Genomic DNA, 20,798 nt, shown 5'->3' on the forward strand with positions numbered 1-20,798 from the left:
GGGGTTAGGTAAAGATTTCTTGGATGGCACGAAAAGCAAAATCTATAAAAGAACAAGTTGATAAGCTGGACTTCAAAATTTTAAACTTTTGCTCTTTGAAAAACACTGTTAAGAGAATGAAAATATAAGCCATAGATGGAGAGAAAATATTTGCAAATCATATATTCTATAAAGGACTTATATGTAGAATATATAAAGAACTCTTAAAACAATCATAAGAAAACAAATCATACATAAGTTTGAGTGGACAAAGGTTTTCATTTTTCTTTGGTAATATCTAGGAGTAAAATAGCTGGGTCATAGGATAAGAATAAAATTTCCATTAATTTTGTTTACTACCGTTTGTCTATTTTGTTTCCTATTGTCTTACCTTATGTTTTCTACTACATTGATTTTAGCTCTTGTACTATTCCAGGTTTCTATTTATTTCTGGTTTAATTTGTAATCTTTTTCTAGTATCTTAAGGTGGAACCTAAGGTTATTTATTGCCTACGCGCTAATTTCCAGAACCTGGGAATATGTTACCTTGCCTGGCAAAAGGGCAAAGGGACTTTGCAAATGTCATTAAGGGTAAGGACCTTAAGATGGGGAGAGTACCCTAGATTCTCCAGGTAGACCCAATCTAATCACACACAGCCTTAAAATCAGAGAGACTTTCCTGGCCACGTCACAGATTGAGATGGAAGAAGAAGAAAAAGAGATGCATAGAATGAGAAGGATTCAACCCACCATTGCTGGCTCTAAAGATGAAGTAAGGGATCCACAAGCCAAGGAACATGGGTGGCCTCTAGAATCTAGAAATGGCCTTAAGCTGAGAACCAACAATGAAATGAGGATCTCAGTCCTATTACTGTAAGGAACCAAATTCTGCCAACAACTCAAACAAGAAAATGCTCCTCCCCTAGAGCCTCCAGAAAGGAACACAGTCTCACTGACACCCTGATTTCAGGTAGGGTGAAAATCTACAAGAGCATCTACAAGAGTCTGATATAGGGACTCTATATCAGACTTGTGACCTGCAGAACTGTAAGCTTCTAAATTTGTAGTAATTTGTTATGGCAGCTGTAGGAAACTAACACACTGCTTTAAAGTCTTTGTGTGCTAATTTCAGCACCTCTATCATCCTGGGATCTGTTTTTATTAACTGCTTCTGTTCTTGATCATGGCCACATGTTTCTGCTCCTTGTGTCTAGCAATTTTTAATTGTAGGCTGGTCATTATATTCTTCTATTGAAGCGCTGTAGAAAGTCTAGATTATATCACTGTCCTTTAAAAGGAGTAGAACTTTATTCTGGCAGGCAGTGAAAGTACTGACAGAACCTTTTTTCCCTGTTAGGCTTGACTGTATTTTTTGTTAGAGTGGATCTATTTTAGTTTTGAACTTAGCCCTAGAGCATGGCCATTACTCCAGGGCCCAGTACTTACTGCTAAGGTATGGTTTTCTTGGGGGTCTCAAATGAATACTTAAAGGGCTCAGCAAGGTCTTTTAACTCCGGATGGGCCAGGACTCCTGTGTCTTCCAGGACTGCCTGACCTCTGGCATCTCCATTCCATACTCTGCCCCACAGTAGGTGATCTCTTTCAGGTCTCTCCAAGTCTTTGCTACACATGCTCAGCCAGCCCTTGCCTAAATCCTACAGTAAACGTCCCCATGAAGTCTTCTTCCCTCCCCCATTCCATACTGTACCTCCTTCTCTGTATCCTACCCCATAAATTACAGCAACTTCTGCAGCTCAGAAGGCTAATTTCTGCCTTAGCTCTGCAAGACCACTACTTTGCTTGAATTCTATCTTCTTTACTGCAAGTAGGAAAGTGCTTCTACAAAGAAAGCTGGGGTGACAGTGGGGTATGACTTTTGCATTTCCCTTCTCTCAAGGAGCATGGTTATGTCCTACTTGTTGTTCCTGCCCAATTTCATAGTTGCCTACAGTGGAAGGTTAAGTCCAATACCAGTTACTCTATCATAGCTGTAGAAAGAAGCCCTAAAATGTATCATTTTTATGACTTAGCACTTTAACCAAGTGTTTCCAATGACCTGTCTCAAGAGAGTTTCTATGGTACTTATTTCAGACAGTTATTGGGAGGATTAAGTGCCCTATGCATGTAAAGCATTCAGCAGGGGGGTGGTATGCTCTCAAAGGACTGGTTAAGAAGAATTATGCACATGTTTAAATTGTTAAATTTTCAAGTGCACTGTCTGAGCAATTTCACTATGACCACTCATATAAACTTAAATGAATATAACAGTCAAAGTATTTTAATTTTCTTAAGGTACAGAATATTTGTCTAAGCATTCCTCTTTCAGTTACATCAATGAATAATTACAGAAAGGAAATAGCTGTTCTAGCCTTAAAGCTATTGTCAAATAAAGTCATTAAGTTAAGAACAAAGTTAAACAAATTACTACACTCTTTAGTAACCAGTTCAGTTTGAAAATTAAATTAGGCCCTCCATTAAAAAATAAAACAAATTAAAAACACTCTATTTATCCATAATTAAGTGTTTTGCTTATTTCTTAAACTTTGTCTATGTGCTTGGTATGTAAATATATGCAATTTCTTTAAAGGATGTTTTTCTTGGAAGCCCATCTTTCATCAAAAAGCTTTTCCTTATATAGCTAAAATGTCTGTGAAAAGCACTTAGCGATTGTTCATAGGCATGTGATGAACAATCCACATGGTATCTAGCAACGTATCTCATCTCAATTTCAAAGAGCTTGAAATTAGTGGTGAACAACACTGTCCACCAAATGAATTAAGACTTAGAAGTATGAAACAAGAGACGTAAAGTATTTGTTATAAGCAGTTGATGAAGTCTACAATATAATGGCAATGAATAAGGAGGATGATTCTAATGGGAGTTTCCTAGTCAAGGTGAACTGAGAGGAATTAATATAAAACTGATTTTTTCCACTATGTGCCTTTAAGAAAATGAAGACATTATGAAAGGCCACTGAGCTGGAGCCCCAAATTTAATTCTAACCTATCACATAACAAGTGCAAGGTTCGGGACCAGATGCTTAAACTTTCTGCATAACAGGTTCCATCTGTATGGTTTTACACGTGGCATGGATTAGAGACCACTGAGCACTCTTCCAGGGATAACATCCTATGGCTCTGTGGGTACTTAACTTCCCCCAGCAAATGCATACACAGATCATATCTCCATGAGACTAATCACCCTAATTTGATACTCACAGTAATACAAAATGAATTCTATATTAAATTTTTGTTTTAGAAAAGAAGCTCATTCTTCTCTAAATCATAATCTACACCAGACTAAATGTGCAGAGAAGAACTAATTCTTTCATTTTCCCCTAGCCACTGCCCCTGGGCTTGACACTGCTCTCCCTGCGCAGATTCTGACAGAAAAGTAGTCTCTTTGACTTTCAACATGAGAACTTGCACTACGACCTCTCTTCTCCTCACCAGACCTTCCCTTACATTCAAGAGACAGCGTAGTAACATATTAAAGAAAGCCAGCCCTTTCAGGTTCACATCCCAGATACATCACTTACTGTGTGACAATCGGCAAGTTGCCTAACCTCTCTGTGCTTCAGATTCCTCATCTGCAAAATGGAGGTGACAGTAGTGTCTATTTCATAAGATTTTTGTGAGGACTCCAGGAGTTAACACAGAGAAACCACTTAGAACATTGCCTAGAAGGCAGCAAGTACACGACGTACTTGCTGCCATTATTAAGCCATTATTACCATCTTCTCTCAGAAGCCCAAGTTTTTTCTCCTGATGTAGACAGTTCAGAACTGTGGAAAGAGCAGTAAAAAGAATCTTGTATCTTAGTCTTGACTCTATAGTGACTGATATTTTTAAGCAAGTGTTTGCCTTCTTCCTCAAAGGGAGAAGCTCCAGGAGGGCCGGCCCACCTGTTTGTTCACCACTGTGTCCTCAACGCCTGGCACGGGGTAGGAACCCCAATACAATTCTGATAAGTTAATGATTTAACAAATGAAGGTGGACAAGATTCAGAGACAGAGGGCAAAGGATAATCCACAGAAAAGTAAAAAATGTTGATGAGCAAAAAGAAAAAGAAAAATCTGGGACCACAGTATGGGGATGAGGGGAGGAAAAGTGTGAAAGGAAATAACTGGTTTCCGAACGAAGTGTTAACATTTAAAATCACCAGCCCCCTTCCACCACCAGGCTGTCAGCTCTTCCAGGGCAGAAACCCCATCATCCACCACGGTCTCTTGATTTAAAAGTATTCACTATAACACTTTTACAGTAAGTGATAAATTCGGTGGAACTGTATAAAATTGCCACGTGTAAAGGTCAAAGACGGTGTCAATACTGGAAAGGTTCAACCTGGTATAATTGGTTCAATCTAACATAAATAACTGTTAATCCTGCCAACTCAGTCTCTTGGTACATTTATAATCACATTTACAACACCGGCTGTCTGTAAACGTCCTATTATTGCCTACGTTTTGGAGGTGAGGAAGTCTCACAGCTGATAGGTGCCGGAGTCGGTGCCCTCAACCACCAGGCTACACTGCCTTCCCAAAGAGTCCGAGGGCTGTGGTTCAGAGACAGCGACTAGCCCACGCTGCAGGCAAGGAGATGCGCGGGCTCGAACCCGGCGTGTCTGACGCCCAAACCCTGGACCTTCCACTAGCCAGCCTTTCCGTCAAATCCGATGCTTTCCTCCCCCGCCCCGACGCCCACCCCATTTTACAGAACGGGAACCTGGGCCTGGCCGGGGCCAAGCTGCCCCGCCAGTCAGCGGGCGACATGTCACTGCCCGGTCTTTAGAGAGCGAAGGGCTAGGCCGGGCTGTGGTCCCGCTGGCGGGAAGGGGCGCCGAGGGTCCCAAGAGGCCCGGGACGATGCCCAGAATGGGGACAATCGAGGGCGGAAGGTGGGAGAGGGCGCTTACTCCGTCCCATGGCGCCTCTCGGGTTCGCGGGCCCAGGAAGCTCGACCAGGACCCCCAAGGACTCCCTGGACGCCTCCTAGTCTCTCCTCCGCGCGCCCGCACCTGGGAGCCATGGCAACGGGGATTCTACGGCGGCCGCGCGGGGCCAGGCGGGGCCGCGTTTGCCGACTCAGGAGGAGCAAGGAGGCGAGAATGGGCAGAGGAGGGGTTCCCCGCGAGGACACAGGGGCACCCCGCAACCCAGACCTAGTCCTCCTCCACGTCCCCACCTTCCACCTTCGCAGACTGCCTCCCTTTCCCCAGATCAACTGGCCGGACTAAACAAAGAACCAAGGGACCCTCTGTTTCCTGAGGGGAGCTGCTTCCTAGGCGTGCCTCTTAGACCGCCCTTTACTTTTTTTTTCTCTTTGTATTTTATTTAACGCCTTCCGGAGCCAGAAAATCTGGAATCGGCCCACACTCCATTTCCCAGAGGTGTGACCTTAAACTTCCTTAACCTTAGTTTCCACCTGTTAGATGAGTGCTAATAATAACTTCCAAGGATCATTGTGAAGCTTTTTTTTTTTGGCGGTACGCGGGCCTCTCACTGCTGGGGCCTCTCCTGCTGCGGAGCACAGGCTCCGGACGCGCAGGCTCCGGACGCGCAGGCTCAGCGGCCATGGCTCACGGGCCCAGCCGCTCCGCGGCATGTAGGGATCTTCCCGGACCGGGGCACGAACCCGTGTCCCCTGCATCGGCAGGCGGACTCCCAACCACTGCGCCACCAGGGAAGCCCCATTGTGAAGCTTTAATGAGATAATCTGAGTGAATGAAAGACACTTTTTTAAAACAGCAGACTCAGTATTTAGGGGATGGAGCAGGCTACCCAGGAAAGGTGCCCCATTCTTTTGGACATTGGACACTTCTTCATTTTGGGATCTCTTCACTAAAATCTAGAATAAGAGCTCCTTCTGGGAGCAGGGTCTTGACAGATTGTTTGACACTCTGGTGGAATAGAGAAGAGATGTGGGTGCTAAAACAGGGAAACCAGGAATATTTACTTCGTAATTTGTCATGAGCTAGGCTGGGCTGGTTATGCTGTGTCCTTCCTCAACTCAACCTCACAGACACCGTTTCTTAGAATCAGAGGACCCATGGGCCACAGAGGACAGGTGTACAGTGTCCTATGATTGTTACAGTCCACTGACAGGAAGGGAAACTGGGAAATAAATCACAATATGACAGCTCCTGGTAAAGTCAAGTTCATTTCATTCAAAGTGAATGTGGTAGTTTAAAGAGCCATGGTGTGTGTCTGCTTATGCAAATCATTATTCAAAATAGACTTATTTCTTTGGCTCTTGGAAATGTAACAAGATGAGTGGGGCTTCCTGAGAAAACTGCTGCAACATATTCTATATATAAGTAGAAATAAATTTTAAAGACGGTTTTTAAAAATTCCAGGAACAGCAAAATAGGTCTCCTTCTTCTTTTGTGCTGGATAAATTCCAGGGACATTGACCTAGAAAGCTATTGGGTTCTTATTATTTTTACTATTATTATATAATTCAGTATTTTTATGATGTGTAACTAATACTGTGGTTACAATTTCGTTGTACTTTGCATTAATTTTCCTTCAGAAGAATTTCCTCATTGCAACTCTATAACAAGTAAACCAAGCTCCCAAGCTTACCAGCACTTCTACAGTTTCAAGTTCTTCCTTCCCTCCTTCTTTCATCCAGAATTTCCAGTGGTGGATGGAAAGATTTTAAACCTGCCTGGATACAAATTATTTTACATTCCTTCCATTGAAAGGCAGTGTCAATGCCCTTTACCTTGAATCTGGGCATGCTTCTGACCACTTGGACCAATAGGGTACAAAGAAAGAGATGCTCTGTAATTTGCAGAGTTAGTTCATAAAAATCTGCTTTGCTAAACACTGACTTGTGGAGTCCTGAGCTGCCTTATTAGAAGTCTGTCTACCTTAAAGCCACCATGCTGGAGAAGCCAAGTGTAGGTGGCCCCTCCAGCCAAGCCCCAGCCTTTCAGCTCTCCCTGTCCACATGGCAGATATTGAGTGATGCTGTCTTGGACCCCGTAAACTAGACCATCCATCTCTGAATGTCAGTGTGTCAATGCCACATAGTACAGGAGAATCACCCAGCTGATCCCTGCCGGAATTCCTGACCCACAAAATCATGAGGTAAGTTTGGGAGTAGTTTAATACAGCAGGAGAGAACTGAAACGGTGGACTTGACTGCTACGAGAAATGGTCAAGTCTTTTCCTTTGTAGTCTATTGGTTGAAGTGGCTGGAAGTACACCAGGATTCAAAGGGTGGACAAGTCCCTTCCACTGCATGTTTATGGGATGGTTTAATGCTGTTTAATTAAATAGAGTTTGTTAGTTGCATTTACTTAATTAAAATGTGTTTGATCTGTGCAGGATTTTGTAGAAGGAGATGCCTCATTGAGGTAGGAATCTGGACTCAGTTGTTTCTAAGCATTGTGTGAGCAGTCTCAGTCCTCTGTTCAAATCCTAATACATAAGACACATAAAAGAGGCTCTTCTCTGGTTTGAAGCAGATGGCAGTGTCCCTGAGCACTGATCTGATATGAACTGAGACAATTCAATCGGCTATTTGTCTGTGTAGACCTAGGAAAAGAACAGTGTTTGATTTTGTTTGCTTTCAGAGGCCTTTAGAGGCTCATGGGAAATTCCTAGAAGTAGGGTTTGAAAAACGCAGAGCTAAAGTCTCCCCCTGAATCCTCCAAGGCTACTGAGACCCAACTTCCACGTGCCTAGATCAACCCACCAGTCCCACTTGGTGTTCTCCAGAGTCCTTCCTTGGTCTAAACTTTCATACCTATGGTTGCTCTTCTTGCTTAACTAGACCAATAATTCTCATCTGAAAAGGGAAACAGTATAAAATACTGGTGTGTGTATTAAAACCCATTAATTAAACTTAAGCCCTTTACTTCCAGAGCAAATGAATATACATCTGTTTGGGTAACCCTCCTCTTACATCCCTACGACATCCATGGGAAAATGTTCAGACCCAGTTAGTCATTGCCGTGAAGAACACAGTCTTACCAGTGACAGGTCACAATTTCTCTCAGAGTCTAAAATATAGAATAAAGTATTTCCTTCATTTCCCATGAGGTCAGCCCCTCTCAGATGGGCACCGGCATGCCCTCTCCCTTTCTGGTTTCCTGAACTGTTTCCTTATTTGCCTCTCAGCCCACCCTTCCCCACTGCCTCCCAGCTCCATCCTGTCATGTCCCTTGGACATCTGTTGTTTCTGGACCTTCCCCAGCTTCAGTGGGAAGAGACTAAGTCTTCCAGATTCTTCTGAGTAAAGCAACTCTAACACAGAGTAGAATCTTGCTCGCACTGACTGTCTCTCATAACCTTAAGTTTGAAGTGGACATTTGTTTTGTCCCAGTATTTACTCCTCTGGGTCTTGTTGGAGGGCGATTCCAGGTACGAGTTTCCTGCTGTAGAAGACAAAGTTACCCCTACTACCCTTTTGGTTCTATTGCCAGGGTCCGTTTTCATTACTAGCAACAAAGAACCCTAAGTGATATGACTTTGATGCCTTATGGTGCTAAAAGATACCGTTCCCATTTGTTAGGACAATAAGCAGAAATCGAAAGGTAAAAGAGGTAGAGAGTTCAGTCCTGCCTCGGTTACCATCCAAAAAGTCCAGCCCATCAGCACACATGTCCAGAGAAGGAAGATGCATTGATCTTAGAAGGCTGGTGACCAAGGTTTCCCCTTGATTAGTTTATTTATTTGCTTCAGGCTCCGGAGTTCTGTCATTTTCTAGTACTTCCTGGAAGACACGTGCTAGCAGGTGGTGAAGGCCTAAAAAAATTGCATAAAAGAGGAAACTAAAAAATCGTATCCACTCATTTAGTTTTCTCTGAGAATTGGGTAAACAACAGCTTTGTTCAGTTTTGGAGTTACAACACCTGGGTCCAGCTCAGAGAAAACCTGAGATCCACAAGACTATTATTTGAGAACCACTGAGCTCTACAGGGATATGAAAAAATGAAATCCACAGAAATTAAAGCTGTATCTCCAGAAACATTAATCCTGCCTTAATATAATCTACAAGGATAAACTTGATATGAGGCCCCTGGGGAAATTGCAAGTAACTGCCAATTTTGCTAATGATAATAAGTTTATTTTAATTGCTAATATATTCCTAATTACTCTAGTTCTAAAATGTTTACTTCACTGTCAGTCATCTTCTTTGATTTATGTTCTTTGTGAAAAGACTTTGTCATATCGATCAACCCTTTCCAAGTTGGGTGGCAGCTGCCGAACATGATCTCACCTTCCTTGTCACACAGCCCTGCTGTGCACCATTTGTCCAAAGGCAGAGAGTGGCCTTTTACCCACAAAATCTTCTAGAACTCATAGCTTCCCATTTCAGCTTAGAGAAAAGTAATGTTTTCAAGGTTTTGCTTACATGAACAGAGGACTGACGCTGTCTTTTCCAAACTCTGATTTTAATATAATCTTTTACTTGACCTGTCTCCTCTTACAAACCTGAATGTGTGTACATGTTTGTGTGTGTGCACACACGTGCAAGTGCGTGTGTACCCAAATAATTGTTTCAAGAGCATGATGTAGTTGGTATAAAGATTCCTCATCTGGGTGGGCATTAGAGGGTCCCATTAACTCATTATATTTTTGTTGCTGTTAACAAACATGTATTGAGCCCCTAGGGCTGGGCATAGAGTGATGATCGAGACTGAAAGGTTTTGACCATCCAGGAACTTATATACACATAGGGGGTGATAGACAACAAACAAGTAAACAAATAAAGACTACATACGACAGTTGCAGGTGATGATACAGGTTATGAAAGAAAAATGGGAGATGGAGTAAATTCAGAGGAAGGCTACCTGGGTAGTCAAACAGGTCACATTTGGGATGAGCCCTGACCTTGAGGAGGAGCCAGTTATGTGAAGAACTAAAGGGAAGATTTTCCCCGGGAGAGAGAAGAGTAAAAGCTCTCAGATGGAGGAAAACCTGCCCTGCTAAAGGCACGGAGAAAGGTGCCTGATATGATGGGGCAGACGATCAAAGAACAAATGTTACGGGGTAGGTGGGAGGCTAATAATCAGTAAGACCTTGTAAGGAGACAGTGTTATTCCAAACATGATGGACACAGATGCATCACATGGAAGACCATGTGAAGACACAGGGAAGAGACAGCCGTTTACAAGCCTGGACCAGATCCTTCCCTCATGGCCCTCAGAAGGAACCAAACCTACTGACACCTTGATTTTGGACTTGTAGCTTCCAGAACAATGAAAAGATACATTTCTGTCATTTAAGTCACCCAGTTTGTGGCACTGTGTTATAGCAGTCCCAGCAAACTAATATAGGAATCAAGGAGGACCCCTGAATATTTTATTAGGAGAACTGAAAAAATGGCATTTCTGTGAACTGACATGGTGAAGAAGTGGAGGGGCAGATTTGGAGGAGGTGGGAATTAAGAGGTCTGTTTTGCACATGTTAAACTTGAGATGTGTTTTAGACATCCAGGTGGAAATTGTGAGAGGGCGATTGGGTATGTGCACGTGGAGCAGAGGTCCAGGCTGGGGATAGCATTGGAGGGGTCGTGGTTTGCAGAGGGGTTTACACTCACGTGTACGGATGAGACCACTCTTGGAGTGAATTTTGACAGAGAAGAGGTCCAAAGACAAAGCCAAGAATAACTAATATTTGAAAGTTGGCCTATGTGGAAGAATTCGCAAATGAGACACAAAGCCAGTGAGGTAGGAGGTAAAGGCAAGTAAGAAAAGTGCTTCAAGAAGGCAGGAGTGACTATGTGAAATGCTGCTATAGGTCAAGTCAAATGAGACCCAAGAATGGACCATTGGATTTAGCAACATTGAAGGTCATTGTAGCTTTGACAGGGGCTGCTGTGATGAATGGGCAGAGTGAAATCCTGATTGGGGTGAGTTCAAGAAAGACTTGGAGGAGATGAACTGGAGATAAGTAAGTATGGAAGACAAATCCACCAAGGAATTTTCTACTACTAGGAGCAGAGAAATGGAGGAAGAGAGTAGTTGTAAAGGGTGTGGAATCAAAAGAATGCTTAATTAAGACAGGAGTTATGACAGCATAACAGAGGCTGCTGCTGCAGAAGAGAGAACGATTCCTGGAGCAATTTCTATGAATACATAAGAGGGGGTGGGTTTCAGTGCATGAGCAGTGAGATGGCCTTAAATAGCAACAAGGACTTTCCATCCATAGAACAGGAAGGAAGAGAGTAGGAACAGATGCTGGTAGGTGGATAGATATGGTTAGCTGTGTCTTCATACTTGTTTCTATTTTCTCCACAAAATAGGAAGCAACGACGTCAGCTAAGAATGAGACTCAGAGAGGATTTCTTGAAGGTTTGAGAAAAAAAGGACAAGGTATGAAATAGTCACCTGGGGAATAGGATAGTCAGTACACAGGGTGGGATAGGATGATTGCCAGACATGACCAAACACGCTTCGAGGGTTGTGATCACGAATTTAAAGAAGGGCCTGGTTGAGTGGTTTTTCTTGAGCCATGTTCAGTTTGTGAGCACACATGCATAACAGATGACTCACTAGATGCAACCAGCGCTGTAGTTTTACCAGGAGAACACAATAAACAGAGGGAGGTGCAAAGGAATGACTTTAATGATAGCTCATGGAATCTCAAGTGGAGAAGAACAAAAATGAAGACATGGCAGAGGATGAGAGACAGTGAAACACTGTCAGGATCAATATAATTTGATCCTGTTAGCACTGCAAAAATTGTTGGAGGCGGAAAGATAGTGAGCTGGAAAGATGTTGATAGTTAAGAGTGGAATGTTCAAATTTGAGACTATGAGGGAGGTAATGACAAGGTCCAGGGTTTGACTGTGGAGGGTGTGACTGATTTAAGGTGAAAGATGAGACTGTGAGCACAGAGGCAGTAAAGAAAATGAGTGGTAAGACAAGAAGCACATGAAAGATGCTCAACATCATTGGCTACCACGGAATGCAAATCCACTTCATGGATTTCACTAGGGCATGCCTTTCACCTTCATGCCTTCACTAGGGATCGGCTATAATCAGAAAGACAGATATCACCAAGTGTCAGCGAGGCTGTGGAGAAACCCTCACCCTCACATGTGGCTAGTGGGGATAGAAAATGACGAAGCTACTTTGGAAACGATTTGTAGTTTCTTAAAATGTTAAACATAAATTTACCATATCACCTAGCAATTTCGTTCCTGGGTATCTACCGAGGAGAAATCAAAACACGTCTCCCCACAAAGGCTTGTATGTGAATTTCACGCAACCTTATTCATAATAGTTAGAGTGGAAATCACCCAAATGTCCATCAGTTGGTGAATAATAAACAAAATGCAGTATATCCATATAATAGAATATTATTCTCAAAGATGCCATTTTTGCTGATGAGAAACCTGAACTTCAGAGAGGTTAGGTGATTTGTCAGAAGCCACACAGCGCTGAAAGAGAACATAAGTGTGCTCTGCCTTCTCCCATTGTTCATTCTGCCTCCCCTTTGCAAAGTCACTTCTCAGGATCAACTCTCTTCTAGGGTTTTTATGCTGACTCTGAAACAGAAGTAATAGATAAGAATTCCATCCCGTCAGTAGTATGAAATAATCAAATCAGAGAAGTTCTAAAGCTAAAGTAGAATAAGGCTGGCATAAAGAGGCATCTTGGGAAATCTAGACACAGTCAATGTTTTTGCCACAATCCACGGACCTCTGGCTTGCTTTCTTTGCACCAGCCCCACCATATTCCTTGCCAGTTCTCCAATGGGTCACGCCCAGCCAACTGCTCATTAAACAATTATTTATTGAGCACTTTCTATATGCCAGGCACTCTTCTATACACCGGGGATTCAATGAATCCCTGGCCCTCTTGGAGATTCTGTTTTGATGAAGGAAAAGAGCACAGAACAGGGGGAGACCAAAGACAAAAACCAAAACCAAACCAAAAAACCAAAAACCACACACCACAAATGAACAAAAAAGTCGTTTGTCATTCTTCAGAAAATGAGAGAGTCGAGTGGCCTGGGGTGGTGGGTGTGGATGAGGAGAACATTCCGGGGTGGCTGGGAAGTTCTCGCTGCAGAGGTGGTATCTGCACGATGAGGAGAAGCTGGCCTTAAGAAGTTCGGGGAGAAGGGCGTTTCTGCCGGTGTCCTGCAGGTGCAAAGGCCCTGAGGTGGAGCTGAGCTTGTGTGTTGTAGGAACAGACATGAGAGCAGTGTTGTGGCCACGGCAGAGCGAGCGGGAGGAAATGTAATATGGAATGGAGTGTTTTCAACAGGAAAGTGAGGCCATCTGATGTACATTTTGGAAAGATCCCTGTAGCTGCTGTGTGGAGACTCAACTGTAGCCTGAAAAAGCACAAAGGGGAGAGACCGTGTAGGAACATTTCTCTGCTCTGGAATTTGTTGTCCCCTTTTCTTTAAATTTCCTCTCCCGTTTTCTTCACCTGCCAAACTCATAGTCATTCTTCAAGAATATTTCAGAATTATTCACAATAACCGAAAGGTGGAAACAAGCCAAATGTTCATTAGTGAATGAAGGGATAAACAAATGTGGTCCATCCAATAAGGTTCAATGGAATATTATTCAGCCATGAAAAGGAATGAAGTGCTGATACATGCTACAATGTGGGTGAACCTCAAAAACACTATGCTAAGTGAAAGCGGCCAGACCCAGAAGGTCACATATTGTGTGATTCCACTTATACAAAACCTCCAGGATAGGTAAAGCCATAGAGAGCGAAAGCAGATTAGTGGTTGCCAGGGGCTCAGGGAGGGGTCGTGGGGCATGACTGCCTAATGGGTGCAGAGTTTTGTTTTGGGGGTAATGAAAATGCTGTTGAACTTGATAGAGGTGATGGTTGCACAACACTGTGACTGCGCTGAATGCCCTTGAATTGTACACTTTAACGTGGTTGATTTTGTTTGTGAATTTCATCTCAATTAAAACTTTTAAAGAAAGAAAAGAGCATGTTAGTTTCTTTTTTCTATCAAGCAAGATAAATGTATTCGGACCAACTTCAATTCAAAGGAAAGCTCTATTGGAAAGACACCAAGGTTCCTCTGAGATTCTAGGAAAGAACTGGGCAGCCAAGTTGGGGAGAGCCAGCAGCAGAATGAATTCAGTCCTCTTTCCGGGCTCAATCACATCCTTCCTCTAATCACGTCTGTCCCTGGGAGAAAGAGAATCTGATCGGCCAAGCTGTGTCCTGTGCCCCTGTGTCCTCCAGGGTTTGGGACCAGCAGCCCCACTAAACCTATGGATCGGGGAAGGGGTGATTGAGAAAGATGCTATGGGAACCAGACAAAGGGAAGAAGGGATACTGGACAGAACAAGACAGTTGGTATCCACCACAAACACCTCTCAACTCACACTTTCTTTCAACAGCATCTATCTGGTCAGTACTCACTGAGCATCTCCCCAGCTGGCACTGGCTAGGCACTGGGGATAGAAATGCCCTCCTCGAGCTTATACTCATGAGGAAAGATAGACACTGGATTTATGCCAGTGGGCTGAGAGCTGTGCAGGGGAGTACAGGGGACGCCTGGGAGGCTTTACAATCCAGACAGAGGTGGGGGCATCCCACCCTCGTTAGGGCTCCATGGCTACCTGGAGTCCCCTCTGTCTTACTGCCCATCATGTTGATGTCACTGCCTCTTTGTCTACCTTGATCATTGAACTGTGAGCCCTGAGCTGTGTGGAGCTCAGAACTGACACCGGGGCTAAGACTTGAAAAAAAGGAGGGAAGGAGAGAGTGAGGACACAATGATGTACTGGATACACTAGATTTTAATTTATGTCCTGCTTCCCGTTTGATAAAGGGTCTTTAAAACTAACTTTTTTTGTGGCCACCTTGGCCCCCACGTTGGCGTACGGAGTAAGATAACTTTCTTGCAGGGTGACAGCTGATGACACTGCCCTTATAGTAAATCATAGCAGGGGGCTGGGCCTGTCATCTGCCGGAGCCCTCTGCTTCCAACAGGGCAACGGCCGCACGATTGACCCCAGATGGTGGCTGCTTCCATGTCCAAAGACCTTCTCTCTGGGAGGTCTGTTTTCATATCTTATCACCCTGGCCACCAAGACATTTTTCTTGGCTCAAAACCAAGATGTTGGCAGTGGCTGTCTTTGGGTTGAGGGATCCTGGGTAGCTTTTTCTCTTTTGCTTATTTGAATTTTCTCTTTTTTTATTTAAATGAAATGAGGGTGAAGCACTTACAGAATGAAGAAAAGTTAACTGGTTATTTTCAAAGTGAATCCTTTCTCATTCCTGTATATAAGCTCATCTTCTCTTCTTTGATCTCCTCTGTGTCAGAAAAGTCATACCACCCCCACCTACCCCCAGACTGTGGAACCACAAGGCATGAACGTATCTGTTTTACAGATGGAGTTCAGAGAAGCTGAGTGACAGGCCCAACATCACAAGGTCATAAATGACAGAGCAGCCAAGTCCAACCTATGTCTGTCTGACTTCAAAACCCACATTGTCTTTATATCACTGCACTTTGTGTTAAACACGGGAAGAGGTATTTATTCAGCTAGATTGACGTGCCCTTGGCCAAGCCTCAGCCCACTGCTCGCTACCGTCTCACCTACCAACTGAAAAATTCACATGGTCCCATAAGTCAGGAAAACTCCTACCCCTACTACTAATGTTACTACTTCTGTTGGTAACAGCAGCTCCCACTTTGGAAGAGCTTAGTATGTATCTAACACTGTGTTAAGCCTTAAGTACTTTGCCTGCATGGACTCATTTAATTCTCGTAAAAATGCTATGAATTAGGTGATATTTTATCCCATTTTATAGATGAGGAAATTAAGGCTTAGAAAGATGAAATACCGGGCTCCCTTCGTGGCTCAGAGGTTAAGAATCCACCTTCCAATGCAGGGAACACAGTCTCCAGCCCTGGTCCGGGAAGATCCCACGTGCCGCGGAGCAACTAAGCCCGTGCGCCACAACTACTGAGCCTGCGCTCTAGAGCCTGCGAGCCACAACTACTGAGCCCGCGTGCCACAACTACTGAAGCCCACACGCCTAGAGCCCGTGCTCTGCAGCAAGAGAAGTCACCGCAATGAGAAGCCCGTGCACCGCAACGAAGAGTAGATCCAGGTCACTGCGACCAGAGAAAGCCCGCGTGCAGCAGCAAAGACCCAACGCAGCCAAAAATAAAATAAATAAAATAAACAAATAAATTAAAAAAAAAAGGCTCAAGGCCAGGGAAATTCCCTGGCTGTCCAGTGGTTAGAACTCTGAGGTTTCACTGCCAAGGGCACGAGTTCAATCCCTGTTCAGGGAACTAACAACAACAACAAGAAAAAAAAAAAAAAGAAAGGAAGAAAGATGAAATACCTTGTCCAAATGTCCAAAGTGACAGAGCAGGTAAGTAGCCAGGTCAGAACTTAGCCCCGGGTCCAGTCTCACTCCAGGGCAGGAACATCGAGTTGTTAACTACAGTGCTAGTGTTCAAAGGATGTGATTCAGCAGAGGAAGAACCAAGTAAATGGGGAAGGTGGAAAGGTCTGGAATGTGGTCCTCGATTCTTCCTTTCACTGAAAAAAACAAGAAGAAAAATGGAGCTCCTGGCACTGAGCTTCTGCTACCTCCCCAACAGCAGATCAGTTGCAGCCTGAACTCAAGTTTCACCCACACAAGAGTATGCTGCTGCAATCTGGGTTAGGATGGAGGGTGGGTCGCCCTCCCTCTCCACCAGGCAAATATGAAATGATATATTTGCATTGAAAATAAAAGTCCTGATATACAGTACCAGCCTTTGTCCCCCACCTTGCCTTTCATTTTCTTTGTTTTTATTTCCTTTAAGGCTACAAAAGGATAAGAAAATTGTGGCCAAGTGGTTGCCAGCTTTTAGCATCCACCTGCTAAGTTGCCCCACACCCCCGAGGTACCTCGTCTGGTTCTCTAGCAGGTGTCACTTGCAGCTGTAGCAGATTTCGCCCAGCAAGGGACAGATGGAGGGGATACAGCCACCACAGCGGGATAGATAATTTTTTTAATACATGATCAGACCTTCGTCAAGGCTGGGTAAGGAAATGTGGCATTGGTGCAAAGTATGCCAACTTAGCAGGTGTCTGCTCTGCTGCATTGTATGAGCAATAGTGGGATTCCTTTTGGTGGGGAGGGGGAATGGTTGGCATCCATCCAAGGGTAGCACAGGCAGATCATTTTGAGTCATTTTGAAGTAACTACAGTAGAGTTTACTTGTGGGAAATGACATAGGAGCCTTAAGACCTGGGGTGCACAAGTCACACGTTCTCTCTGAGATTCACCTTCCTCGTCGTTAAAATGAGGGTCTGGTAGGGTCCACTAGAGCTCACCAAAGATTCACAGGCTTCCCTACATTTCCCAGCCACCCCCCCCACCCCATTGGTGGGGTCGTGTGACTACCTCTCACTCCTGGCACAAAAGGGAAGGCATGTGTCACTCTCTTGCCTGAGACAGGTAAGCAGACAAGCTTGGAGGCCATAGATGGCCAATGGCATCATTACAAGATCTGCCTGGACCACATCAGGTGTTACATGGGTTTGTCTGTTGTTACAGCAAAAACCAAACTATGGACTACCGTAAGGATTACAGGTAAGGTAGATAAACATCTAGCACACAGTAAATGCTCCATCATGAGCTGGCTGCAGCCATAGGAGCCTCTACAAGCAGAGGTCCTAAAGCAAGCCAGACAGCATCAGATGATTTTTCTCTCCTACAGCATCTTATTCCCAATAAGATGGAATAAGCTTTTGGCATCTTAAAGCCAAATCTTTCAGGAACTCGATTTGAGAATCTTGAGATGCAAGATCCAAGGTAAAGGCCACAGCTGTCCCTGAAAAATGACTCTTTTCATTTAATCTTCTGCTTCATGGAAAGCTTTTTCCTGGGTTAGTATTTCCGGAGAGAGTGACTCAGGCAATATTTGATCTTCAAGGTGCCACGCTCCTCCCCTCTACCCCTTCTGAGCAGTGGGAAGAGTAAGGGCTGTTGGGTCACACAGACTTGGGTTTGAAACCTAGATCCCCTACGTGCCCCTTGTGTCCTTGGGAAAGTTTTCAAACTTTTCCAAGGTTATCTATCAAAAGGTGATTATAACACCTGCTGTATTAGGCAAGATTTTCCAGGGAAACAGAACCAATGGTATATTCCAAGAACGTAAGACATATATGATATATTTATGATAACTATAGATATATTTATAGGTATCTATATCTATCTACCTATGTAGAGAGATGTTAAGGAATTGTCTTATGAAATTGTGGGGACTGACATGTCCAAAATTTATGCGGCAAGCCAGCAAACTGTAGATTCAGGTAAGAGTTGATATCGTGGTCCTGAGTCCGCAGCCTGGAAACGCACGCAGCATTTGGCTGTTGCGATCTGTAGACAGAATTCCTTTTTCCTCAGGAAACCGCAGTCTTTTCTCTTAAAGCCTTCAACTGATTGGATGAGGACCACCCACATCATGGAGGGTCATCTGCTTTACCTAAAGTCCATTCATTGTAGATGTTAATTACATCCAAAAAAATACCTTCACAGCAACATGTCGACTAGTATTTGACCAAACCAAGTCATTGATGACTCCATTTATTACCATAAAACTTTTTCAACCAAAAAGGCACTAAGTACAATTGATATAAAAAGTGATATTTTGACATTACCATTTTAAGCAAAGACAATTTTCTCCACACAATTCTCCAGCCAGAGAATGTCATGCAAAACAAATTTGAACCGCAGGCCACATTTGGGAACATATACCAAGCAAGAGGGATGGAGAGGAGCATCTCCTGTAATCCCTCAGTGCAACTGTGCAATTTTTGTGTATTTCAAAGCACTGCGGTGTTTTGCCTTTATTTTGCCCCTGAGGTATTTTTTGTGTGTTATATCTTTATTTGAATTGAAGTTTGAGTGAAAGGTAATCATGAGTGCCAAGATGATTGAAAACTTGGTAAAGAAACTGGTTAGAAAGAAGAACTTTCTGAAAAATGGCTCTCTCCTGCCTGTTTTCCATCAACCATTATCTACTGTCACCACCTTCTATTAGGCCATTCCTTGGGAAGAACTGAAAACTTTTTCTACATTATAGTTTATGTACAAACCGCATTTATTTACTTTCAAGTTGGTGCTGATTATGTGAATTCCCTTTCTTTGTTCAACTGCAGCGGTTCAGCAAGGGATAGGTACAGGCAGGCAGGCCCAGGAATCTGCATTGTTATAAGCTCCTCATAGAATTCTCTAAAGAAAATTAATGTTTGAGAACCACTGCCTTAAGGTATAATAAGAGAACACTCATCCAGGTGGTTTGTTCTCTGTCACGTTTCCCAGTCCTTTCCTTGCAACTGCTTGTGTTTGCAGAGGAAAGACAAATTAATATTATTTTCATGAGCATATTATCATTGTGAGGCCAAAACTGAGATTTTTTTTTTAAACCACATAACCAAATTAAAATGTTCTTTTTTCTCAGTTATCCACTTGTTCACTCTTTCCAATAAAACAGTTGATTCCAAGCAGACTACAAATGGGACAATTTCTGGATATTCAGATTGAAGACATTCATCAGAGGCTCTCCTGAATGGTTGTCAAATTTTGGCAAAACCTAGGTCAGAGAAAGGAGGAAAGAAATGCATAATCCATCCACATACATGAGAAAATGCAGTATCTGCTTGAATTACTGCATGACCACACGCACACACACACACAAGCACGACTACCTTGAATAATCAAAACTAGGACAGTGGTGCCCCAGCTCTTTTTCCTCCTACTAGTTCTCAGTTATCTCCCCTTCCTGGGACAGCCTACAGAGGTTTTTGTCCCTAATCCCAGCTTTGTACTTAGTTAACTACTATTTTATATTGTCTTTCTTCTCTCCCCAAAAAACAAGTGCGTTTTCCCCATACTTCTACTCTCTAAAGTTGATTCGTTCATTCACCAACTGTATAAATATATATTTCTTCATGGAGAAGTAGAGAAAAGAGATGTTGCCCATTTTGCTACTATGATGTCATGAATGCAAAATGGACACTTCTGATGCTAACATGTTATTGGCGACATGGGGTACCTCTGATGACCTTCATTTGAAAGGAACCTTCAAACCAATGGTGAGCAGTATAGACAGTCCCCAAACTTGAAGACTTTATATTTAACCAAGAAGGTGGTTGAATAAGAATTGCATGATGGTATGAAAAGGGATGTGATTTGAGAACTATAAAGTGCTAAAGAGCAGGTATCTTATCTAATCTAACTATGTGCAGCGCCGGACCGGTGTGGGAGGGCTGCCCCGTAATGTCTGTTGAACTGAATTCAGTGCTTGTCTGCCATTCCCGTGGTTTCCGCTCCTTGATTATTGGAGGAGACCTATGAGTTGTTCTTGTTAGTAACCATGTCTTTGGCTTATTGGTTTCTGGATATGTTTATATATGAGGAAGAGGGTTGCAAAATCTTTAATGTACAGGAGCAGAGCTCTTGGATCTAAAGGAAGTACTTTAAGAAAAGAGACAGCAAATACATTCAATTGAATGAATATTTATGGAGTACCTACAATTTTCAAGGCATTGGATACAGAAATGAAGTCAATAGTCCTTGTTTTCACAGATCCTGAATGCAAGAGTGTGTGTATATGAGGTCAGTGGGCAGGAAATGGGAAAAAATGGAGAGGAAAACAAGTTGAAGTATGTACACAAGTAATCAAAGAAGTAATCTTTTTCCATAAATGAGGCTGTAGCTGAGAGCGTTTAAGATGGAAATATCATCCTGGTCTTGATCTAATTTCTTTTAAGAGGAGTACAGAACAGTGGGAGATGCCCTTAAAGCAACAGGTGACACAACACCTGCAGGTCAGATACTGGCTTATCCAGACTGCCTTCCCT

The 20,798-nt window shown here is 43.3% G+C and overlaps 2 protein-coding genes across 4 annotated transcripts in view; both read right to left on the reverse strand.

Moving 5' to 3' along the window:
* Positions 1-5,041, reverse strand: part of DNAAF11 (dynein axonemal assembly factor 11) — an 81,283-nt gene extending 76,242 nt beyond the window's left edge. For 2 of the 3 annotated variants that reach the window (XR_009516681.1, XM_059995208.1), the window contains exon 1: positions 4,894-5,041. Coding sequence is in view for 2 of the 3 variants with exons in the window: in XM_059995208.1 (XP_059851191.1) it covers positions 4,894-4,903 (10 nt within the window). In the remaining variant the exon portion in view is untranslated. The remainder of the gene's footprint in view (positions 1-4,893) is intronic. The other variant, XM_059995209.1, reaches the window with a different exon arrangement.
* Positions 5,042-12,267: 7,226 nt separating this feature from the next.
* Positions 12,268-20,798, reverse strand: part of TMEM71 (transmembrane protein 71) — a 46,929-nt gene continuing 38,398 nt past the window's right edge. Inside the window, exons 13-15 of the mRNA XM_059995210.1 lie at positions 18,203-19,528; positions 16,282-16,481; positions 12,268-12,485 (exon numbers count right to left, since the gene is read on the reverse strand). Coding sequence (XP_059851193.1) covers positions 19,489-19,528 — 40 coding nt within the window. The 3' untranslated portion in view covers positions 12,268-12,485; positions 16,282-16,481; positions 18,203-19,488. The remainder of the gene's footprint in view (positions 12,486-16,281; positions 16,482-18,202; positions 19,529-20,798) is intronic.

This window comes from Delphinus delphis, chromosome 17 (genome assembly GCF_949987515.2).
Source record: "Delphinus delphis chromosome 17, mDelDel1.2, whole genome shotgun sequence".
NCBI classification, from domain to species: domain Eukaryota; kingdom Metazoa; phylum Chordata; class Mammalia; order Artiodactyla; family Delphinidae; genus Delphinus; species Delphinus delphis.